This window comes from Mya arenaria, chromosome 6 (genome assembly GCF_026914265.1).
Source record: "Mya arenaria isolate MELC-2E11 chromosome 6, ASM2691426v1".
Lineage (NCBI taxonomy): Eukaryota > Metazoa > Mollusca > Bivalvia > Myida > Myidae > Mya > Mya arenaria.
Window position 1 is genome coordinate 80,386,545 of NC_069127.1, and position 10,163 is coordinate 80,396,707.

Below are 10,163 nucleotides of genomic sequence, written 5' to 3' on the forward strand. Positions count from 1 at the left end.
AATAGTTTATGTTTAAACTATCTATTAAAAAGCAATAACATCGTGTCGTTGCTGGTACCGAGATATTCTTGTATCCTTTCTCATCGTTTTTGTACTTTTTAAAAGTTATCAAAAAGCCATGATAAAGACGTTCATTACAGGAATAAAATTTAGACGGCTCCCTTTTTGTCAACTTCGTCTTGTCATATTGAAATATTTCGACCGAGGTAATAAATATGGTCTGAAAACTTTATGACAGCGTGAACGCTGTATAGTTGCGTACGCTAGTCAAATTTATGGCTTTTTAATAAGCCTGGTAACATGTGGAATGTTATGTATTCTATAAACAAAATTGTTATTGGTATAATAATTCTGCCTTTTGTACTTTCTTTCAAACATTGCTTAATAATTGCTTCATAGGTAACCAAATAAATTAGAACAAGGGGAAGCACGTGAATAAAGATGTTATGTTTATACTATTTTTAAGCACAATGTTGAAGCCCATGTGTGTTTGTTATTCCCCTCAGCATTTCAAGGCGATGGACCGGCGGATGACGGGCCGGATGAGCAAGTGGCAGTTCGGGGCCCTCCTCAAAATGTAAGCCATGTAGAAAAAGTTCTTAAAAGTGACACTCTTATTCAAATACATTTTGAGTGATACACCCTCAACTACTAACTAAATAATGCATTTAAGGAAAATGTTAATTACTATTAACAATATTAACAATATTATAACCGTGTATTTAATAGCTGAAAACACTAAAATATTAAATCATTGGTGAATGTAAAAAGATTTACTGTGATCTACTATGGTCTCATAAGGTAGCAATACCGTGTTTACTGCACATTGCTTTTACATTTTTAAATCAAACTAGGTATCCTTCATAAGAACCATTGGTTTCGACATTTATTCATCCTTTTTGGTATATTAAAACAATTATATTAAATGTTTTAAATGTGTGAAATCTTATTTGGGTATTATTGCATCTTTAATATTTTACAAAAAAAAATCAAGTGTCAACCTTAAACACCATCTTTATCCATTCCTACATCTTGTTTTTCAATTATACATGTGTGTTTTTTTACAATTTTAGATTAATTTCGGGATTGGGACTAGCTCTCATGCATGCTTAACTATGATCGGCCTATATTTATCCTCTGTGTATCAGGTGCGGACTGTCGCTGCTGCCGGCGGAACTGGACCGGGCTTGGGCGACCCTGAACATCTCCACGGACGGCATGTATAGCTATAGCACTCTAATACAGCACTTCGTTAACTACAAGATACCACACGAACAAAAGGAGGCCGTAATTTATGGTATGGTTCCTTTACATTTATCCATATCAAATAATTTACTGAGGCTTTTTTCTGGTATGGTCTTTTTATTCCAAGCCATAATAATCTTTCTACACAGATTAAATCTTATTTTGTTTTATGAAAGTTGTTTGAAACTAAGAGCCGTTTTCAGAAAACATGTTCAATATTGATGAGGCCGATGAGATCTGGTACGAGCCGGAAGGTAATGTATTTGTGAAGGCTTCTGGTTGTTGGTGTCAAGCATTTGGTTTGCTTCGTGTTTGCATATGTCCACGCGTCTTAATGCACTTGTGTTAAATAATGTGAATTTGTTCGTGAGCAGACGTTAGTATACATATATTCATATGCAGGTTTCAGTGTGCAGATATCTGTGTTCAGGTGTTATTGTGTTTTTGCTAGAGTGAAGGGTTGTATCATTCGGAACTCCTCGGTCATTTTTATCGAAAACATCCTCGGATGTATTTGGACGGTTCTCATACTAAAATAGCGATACGTTTAAGTCCGCTGCAAGTAGATCGCGTAGCAATTTTATTTAGCAGTTAAACTTTCTGACTTAACTCCTGGGAATCTTTATTATGTTTGCAATAATACACTTCACGAGCAATCAATTTATACAACTCTAAAACACTACATTTAATTAATGATATAATTAAAAAAATACGAACTACTTGAACTGATATACCGGCATACACCCGAGGTTGTTTTCGATTAAAATGGCCGAGGGTTCTGAATGGGATTGTATGTGCAGACGTCCATTAACAGGTGTCTGTTTGCAGCTGTAAATGTACAGGTAACCAACGTGATGCACGTGCTGTGATGTACTGGTGATAGGGCGTGTGACTATTGCGTTGATAACGGATGGTTCTAAATTATAGTTGTCAAACATTAATACTCGTGTTGAAAACAGTGGTCATGGACAGCCTCATTGTCCTGTGATGTAAATATCGTTGTTCTTTGTTGTAATTTACTATGTTAAAAGTCCACTCGCAAATTCGGCCTGAATTTATGTTTTTGATCATTATTAACGAAACAAAATTGCATGCACCAGTAATTTTTTTTAAAACATTGTTTCAACATCAACATGTATAATGCTATTTAAAGGTATGCAAAACATTGTCGAACATGTATTTCCGGTGCGGATGGAAATTTGGACTCTCGGATATCCGGTAGCCGGTAAAATGACATGCGTCCTAGCCGGACTCTGCGCGGTTCTTCGGTCATATTGTTCCCATCCGTATCAGAAAGATGTGATATACTTTAAATATGTAATAGTTACTAACTAGCAAACGAAACTTTATTCTATATGCATAAAACCATGAACTAATTCCCATTCGCAGATGATACGAAGGAGCTGGTTGAGGTTGCACGGCGGATCCAGAGGGAACGGCGCGAGGAGCAGATGAAGCGTGACCACCTGGCGCGCACCCAGGCACGCAGCAAAAACGAGGACTGGGTGCCGGAAGTCACCACGTTCGATGAAAGGACACCACGCGCAGTAACCGCCTCCACGTCCGTCTCCTCAGTACCGACTGTTCCCGCGTCTAGAGCCTCTTTTGCAAGCGTCCAGAGTGTCAGGACGAAATCACTTCTAGTCAAAATACGCACCGATGTAAGCATCAATTAGGATTTCAAAATTAGTCTCCATAAATATTGGTCTTATCAATTGGATGAAACAAAATTCTTTAACTGAACTCTACCATACAATGAATTAAAGCCTAGATACATTTTCCTTTTTCTGTTGACTTCCCAGGTAATCAACAACTGGGAGGGTCTGAAGTCTGTGTTCAAGTACATTGACAGAAACGGCACCTGCTACATTCCCTCGGCGGAGATGAAGGTTGGTCGGGTAATTTGAGTCATAACTCGTACGTTGGCGCTATGAATATGGTTATAATCTTCTCACATCAAATGCTATCTTTTGTGGTCATTGTGACTTTGACGGTTTTCATAGTAGATAATGATTATACAAATCAGATGTTCAGATATCACATAAACACTTATCACGAATATCATAACGCCATGCGATTCATGTAAAAAGAACGCTATTTATCCTCTATAACAAAACTACCAGGAAGCGGTTAATATTCCTTATTTGCCCTTTTGATATGATCAAAGCGATATCTTCAAATCTCAAATGTATATACCGCATGTCCTGTAGGAGATTATGACGAGCCTGCAGTTCTCCATGGACGAGGAGGAGAAGGCGGAGCTCTGCCGCAGGTTCGACACAGACAGGAACGGACGGTATGTGAGATATAGTAACGTGTTTAATAGAAATGACAGAGAACGCCTTGTACCATCATTTATTTATACGAATCATCAAATATAGCATTCCAGCAGCAAGCGGAGTAATAATACAAAGATACATAAAAATCTAGCCCACCCCCAACACCAAACAAGAGACACGCGAATCTAGCCTACGCCAACACTAAACAAGGGGCACGCGAATCTAGCCCACCCCAACACCAAACAAGAGACACGCTAATCTAGCCCACGCCAACACTAAACAAGAGACATGCTAATCTAGCCCACCCCAACACCAAACAAGAGACACTCGAATCTAGCCTACGCCAACACTAAACAAGAGACCAGCGAATCTAGCCCGCCCCAATACCAAGCAAAATACATAAGAATCTAACCCATCCCAACACCAAACAAGAGACATGAGAATCTACCGCCCCCCCCCCCCCCCAAACAAAAGACAAGACTCGCGAATCTAGCCCACCCCAATACAACACTACATGTACAAAAAACACACACTTAATAATAAACCTAATAAACCATCAAAAAACGTTAGTAAATGTCCCTGTGTCACCTTCTTTTATGACTTCACTTATGATACCACTTCACTCCCTAGGTTCAACTATATGCGGTTTATGAAGTGCTATGCCCAGAGGACAGCTTCCAAAGGGAACCAAGGCCCGGCCTACAGCAAGTTCACCCACCAGCTACAAACACAGGTATTTACCTCAATGGTGTCCATAAAACAATGAAATGCATGATGATCCTTCTAAACAAACAGTCTATAATAAGTCAATATCTGTGAGCAAACTTGTAACATCTCTGCTAGAATATACTAACTCCAATCGAGGAGAACCTACATACAATTGCTTTGTTTGATCATAAGTGATTTAGTAAAACAAACTTCAACTACAATGAGTAGAGCCAAACAATTACATAATAAAGAGTATTGTACGTTTATAGTTTAAAGGCTGCACTCTCACAGATTTAACGTTTTGACAACTGCTTTTTAATTTTTGTCTTTGAACGAGCCAATTTATGCGAAAATGCATGGAAACCAGTGATATATGACAAACAATCAGGTTTTATGCGTTTTCCTTAAACCGTTAGTAACGCTTTTAGTCATAAAACATTCATTTTCGAACGGAAATATGGCAATCTTCGATCTGATCTTTTGTCAGCAGTCTTATATCACTGGTTCTCTGATATTAAAGCAAAAAATGGCCCATTTCAAGACAAAAAATAGTTGTCAAAACGGTAAAAATGTTAGAGTGCAACTTTAATGTTTAAATATGTATTACATTTTATTTATGTATTATACTGTTTGTGTGACTTTAAAAGGGATAGGTATGAACCAGTAAGTGAGCACGTTGTCAGTTGTACATATAATGCCTCCAATATTGACGTGGACTAATGCTAGGGTAGAGGTTACACGCTATTTTGCTGTTGCTATCACAATCACATTTGTAACCTGCTGGCTTCATCTCGATTAAACAACTCATTATCAGCAATTAAGTATATACAGTCGTGTTTGAAGAGTTTTTGAACGCCGAGGAACCAGTTAACAGTGCGTGTAGATAGAATGTAAATTTACAATACAACTTTCTTTCTGAAATGGACATCGTGTCTACTTTAAATCACTCTTTGTCTATCAAACAGAAATTCTTTAATCGGTCTTAATTAGCAGATGAGGTAGCACGAATATTTCTGTCGAATCCATACGCTTGTGTGCCAAGTCAAAGTTTGTCTTTAGTACTCTCAATATCACGTTGTTTTCTTTCCTGTACTTGAAGCTTGTTTCCGTCCCCCAAACAAACGCTGGCTCATTAGCTGGTATAACGGCACGAAACGTCCTCGCCAATTGCATGACTATGACGTATTCATTATTCTTGTATTCGTGTAATTTCTTTGATAGAGGAAGATTAATTCGAGGAACATTCTACCCAAACAACTACTAATTAAGGTATTAAAGGTATTTCGGTCACTGGTGTCAAAGACGGTTTGAGCTGATTCAGAATTACGTAGATTTTCGTAGACCCGTTTCGCCAGATATTATCCGGATATGTCAAAAAGAACGTTAAACTGAAATATTTCACGCAATTCTTGATCAACTCTCTAAGGTGATGGGAAAATATGACATTTGACGAGCGGCTATTAAAATGGGTCAAAGGTTCTATAATATATATTTATATAAATTAGAACAGATGCTTTAACATGAATATTAATTAGTTTTGCATAAAACTAAAATAAAATAAAATAAAATTGGTAACACTTCGGCATCAAGTGAAAGTGTATTTAACCAAAGCACAGTACGTAGACAACATTTTGTTAACGCACAAGGGGTAGAGGGACAATATCTTAATCTGAACCACACTGTCATGTCATGTTTATGTACTTCTATTATATGTTGATATTTTAATTGGTGTTGATTGGATTGTGTTTTGTATACTTGACAACTTCAATAGATATTGTTAATTTGATAGCATTTCACTTATATCATGTTCTTCATAGTTTAATGTCATACTCAACGGAGTGTTGATATTAGTACACAGTACTAGTAATTCATGAAGTTGTTCTTGAATGGCTAGAGCTCTAAATCTTAACAAATGTATGTTTCTTAACACTCTATTCGGTGGCACTCAGCTGGATGTGCGTGGCCGCGTAAAGAACCCAACCGTCCATGAAGTCATACAAGTCTTTAGAGATAAGGTGACCTGCATATTGTAAACAAAATCCTGCAAGTTCCTTTTTCATCTGCCGTTTGCATGTTTTGTTTTTGTGTAACGCATGTGATTTTTTTTCGCAATATATGTAATCTGCTAAAATTCCGAATGATTTACAGCTATCACTTGGTAGATCCTTCGCAATTATTTGAGTTTATTTTGTACGTAAATAATTCACATCTTCAGACATAAAATACCCTTGCATTTTGGAGGTCCAGACAATGCAATCCGACAAGTTTGAGATTGTTTTTAAATATCACCCACCTTTGAAATGGTGAACTTTTTTATTTAACGCATGCGTGAGAAATTGATATTAACACGATTTAAGCTTTTAATCAAATTCTCATTAAAAATGAGAGTAGTAAGTCACACTTTGAAGAATTTGTGTGTGTGTGCGTGTGTGTGTGTGTGTGAGTGTGTTTTGATGGCCATGAATACAAAAAATAATCAGCAAATTTGTCGATGTTTTACGAAATATGCAAAAACTTTGTCTATTCACCGCAAGGTCTATTTAAAAAAAAAAAAAACAACATATTTTGGCTGCTGTTGGCATTTGTGCATTTTATAAATCAGTTATGTTTAAACCAAACACATGTGTATTGCATACTTTGTTATTTCAAAAATGTGGGTAAATGAATAACTCTGTCTTGTAGTTATACGTCGTTTTTTCGCGGTTTGCTCCCTTCAGTAAGGGGGCTTCATTGCTGATTATAATGGTGAATACATGTAAACCTGATTACATAAGTATGACACATTAATGGTTTATGCTTATAGTATATGCAAATCTAGTTTTAAAACGTGAAATTTATCAAAACCATGGAAATATTGTTGACATAACGCTATCATAAGAACACACACGCTTTGAAAACTTCAAATGGGAACGCAATGTGCATGTATATTATAAGTTTGTGTGTGTGTGGGGGGGTCTGTTTGCATGCGTGCGTGCGTGCGTGCGTGCGTGCGTGCGTGCGTGCGTGTGTGTCTGCATGTGTGTATGTGTTTTAATTATGCGGAAAGCCCAAGGCTTTTTTGTTCGATTATCATTAAAAATGCTGAATATTATGCTATATACGACATACCTAAGTTTTTTCTTATCTCGGTTTTGTATTTTGTTTTAGTTAAATATTCTAACATTTCGTACTTATATGCATAGTTGTTTAGTTGTTTAAAAATAGTAATTCATTTTCCTCTTTATCGATGTACAATCTTATACATAATTTATATTTTTTGTTATTCATGTTTATAATTGTAGTTTAGCAATTGTTGACCTTCGATCTGAGTTATAACTTTAAACTTTATATTTAAGTTGATATGTCAATCTGCTCTTCAATTGTAATATGAGTTTGAGACCTGTAGTGCTATAATAATAATAATAATAATAATAATAATAATAATAATAATAATAATAATAATAATAATAATAATAATAAAGAACTAAATGAAACACTGCATATTATACTGGTACTTTTGTTCTCACCTTCCTAGCTTTGTGCGGCCGAGGGCAGCGTGAGGCGGGCCTTCCGGCGTCTTGACCGTGGCCGCAAGGGACACCTTACCGTCAATGACTTTCGGCGCGCCCTGTCAGATACCGGAATCACCATGGGCAACGAGGACTTCTACCACGTGCTAACGGAGTTTGACCGGAATATGGACGGCAAGATCGCTTACGACCACTTCCTTGATACGCTGCTAGCTGTGTAGGCTAATGTGAAATCGCTTTATTATATAAGCTGACTTTCTCAGAGTTATTTAATTTCTACATGTTATGTTTATGTTATTGTTTATAATAAAGTTACAGTTTTCTGTCCTTGTTTTCCATACAATGATACCATATTACATAATACATTACAGCTAAACGATTCCTTGAAGTTTTTTTTACAGTTTAAACATTAACTTTGATATTCAAATCAGCGATGATCTAAATAAACCAGACAATAATCCTAAAAACACACATCTAAAACACAAATAGCCATTTTGAAAGACATTATCCCTATAAAAAGGACAAGTGTCAGCGAATATTATACGCAATATGAGACAGGGATACCAAATACTCATTCAATCATTTATAGAAATTATTTGATATTTGTTTAATGCAGATATCTCAATCAACAGACCTTCAACACTCGCATTTACAATCATTATTTGTCCTATATTCCATAGTTTAGTTCTAAATGTAGTCGTGTACTCAAAATAAGTTTTTTTATACGGATATAATTCTTTGACTTTATTTATTGCAAAACTTTTTTATGCTCCCGTTTATGAAAGATATTCAATTTGGCATAAATTAGAGATCGTCGGATACGCCCAATACACACTACGCTATGCTTCGTTGAGTACCGTGGGCAATTAGGCTAGGAAATCTCGTTATCATGAATAATTAATGGGGCAGTTTCATTGGTTCCGCAAAGTACCAGATGCCGGAGTTGAACCGGGTTCTTCTTCTCAGTACAATACTATTTGACAGAAGACAAGACCACACGGCCACGGAGGCTACTCACACTGAAAAGTTATTGAACAATATTTGAGTGTAACATGCGATTTCATTGGAAGAAGAGTTGTCTCTCATGCCTCATGCATATTCATTAAGACGAGATTTTGTCAGTCAATTGTCCCACGGTAGGTATAAAGTGTAACGGAAGATAGTACCGTGGTTGCCGACGATGTAAATTAGATTGATCAAACATATATTGGTTTAATGCAAATGTAACTTTGGAGCACCAGCATCCTTGAATGGATAGATGTGTGCTTGATTGCATGACTGTTTGTTGTATGCGTAGAAATACATCTAACATGTGTGTACATATTGTATCTTAGAGATTACGCATTTAAATTGTTTATTAGTTTTGTTACATTGTTATGATCATTTAGGTAACTTGACGATTCATTGTTATTTCACCATTTGTTACATTGTTATAGTGGACCACCCGTTATGTTGTACTTTAAGGTACTGTTTATTTATTATATGTTTCCTTAATACCATTAACAAATTTTATCTTTGTTTTGGAACTTTACATTCCTGTTCTCTGTGATACGATTGTTGAAGAAGGTAAATAAAGATACTTAAATTGTATTTCATTGAACCTTTGTCATGTTCATTTCCAAGTGCAAAAATAAATGTCATTTCAGCCGCCATGTTGTTGATATGTGGTAGGAATAAAGTGAATGTTAAGCTTCGCATCGGCTGTACGTTGTTAACTGTCCACCAGGAATGCTCGGGTCGCCTGGTGCTTAAAGCTGCACTCTCACAGATTACCATTTTTACAACTTTTTTATATTTTTTTGTCTTGGAAAGAGCAAATTTGTGCGTAAATATCTGCAAACAAATGATAAAAGATTGCTGACAAAAAATCAGATAACAGTTGCAGTTTCCGTTCGAAAAAATATTGTTTTATGGCTTAAACCGTTACTAACGATTTAAAAAAAATGCATAAAACATCAGTTTTTGAACTTTAGTATTAAAATGTGCGATCTATATTTTGCTAGCAGTGTTATATAACCGATTGCCATGGATTGGCAAAAATTGGCTCGTTTCAAGACAAAAAAATAAAAGTTGTCAAAACATTCAATCTGTGAGAGTGCAGCTTTAAAGATAACATGTACATGTCCTTAGTTCGCAATTTTAATCGCATTGTTCATAACAACTTCATCTCAGATGAATGAATTATGTGTATACTAAGACTCGGCGAAATTGTTTAACAACACCGAAGATATACACTAAAAATATAATGGAAATTCATATCCAGAAGCCAAACAGTACGGATTAAGTGAATCTAACAGTGTAATAAAGATTTTTTTCTGAATTCAACATGTTATATTGAAGTCATTGTAAAACAAATGGTTCATTTCGAGGGTAATATAAATGAAAACAACGCGGATAGCGTTAACAGTCTTTTATACTTGTT

At 36.0% G+C, this 10,163-nt stretch overlaps 1 protein-coding gene across 9 annotated transcripts in view; it reads left to right on the forward strand.

The window, feature by feature from the left end:
- The window catches only part of LOC128238962 (EF-hand calcium-binding domain-containing protein 6-like), a 31,440-nt gene extending 22,006 nt beyond the window's left edge, over positions 1-9,434 (forward strand). For 4 of the 9 annotated variants that reach the window (XM_052955321.1, XM_052955327.1, XM_052955323.1 and 1 more), the window contains 9 exons: positions 507-577; positions 1,149-1,297; positions 1,449-1,499; positions 2,635-2,906; positions 3,048-3,134; positions 3,456-3,541; positions 4,155-4,257; positions 6,182-6,247; positions 7,747-9,434. In XM_052955321.1, the coding sequence (XP_052811281.1) occupies positions 507-577; positions 1,149-1,297; positions 1,449-1,499; positions 2,635-2,906; positions 3,048-3,134; positions 3,456-3,541; positions 4,155-4,257; positions 6,182-6,247; positions 7,747-7,962 (1,101 nt within the window). In that variant the 3' untranslated portion in view covers positions 7,963-9,434. Of the gene's footprint in view, positions 1-506; positions 578-1,148; positions 1,298-1,448; positions 1,500-2,634; positions 2,907-3,047; positions 3,135-3,455; positions 3,542-4,154; positions 4,258-4,879; positions 4,896-5,453; positions 5,502-6,181; positions 6,248-7,746 lie in introns of those variants that run through there. The other 5 variants (XM_052955322.1, XM_052955330.1, XM_052955329.1 and 2 more) reach the window with 5 other exon arrangements.
- Positions 9,435-10,163: the final 729 nt, after the last annotated feature.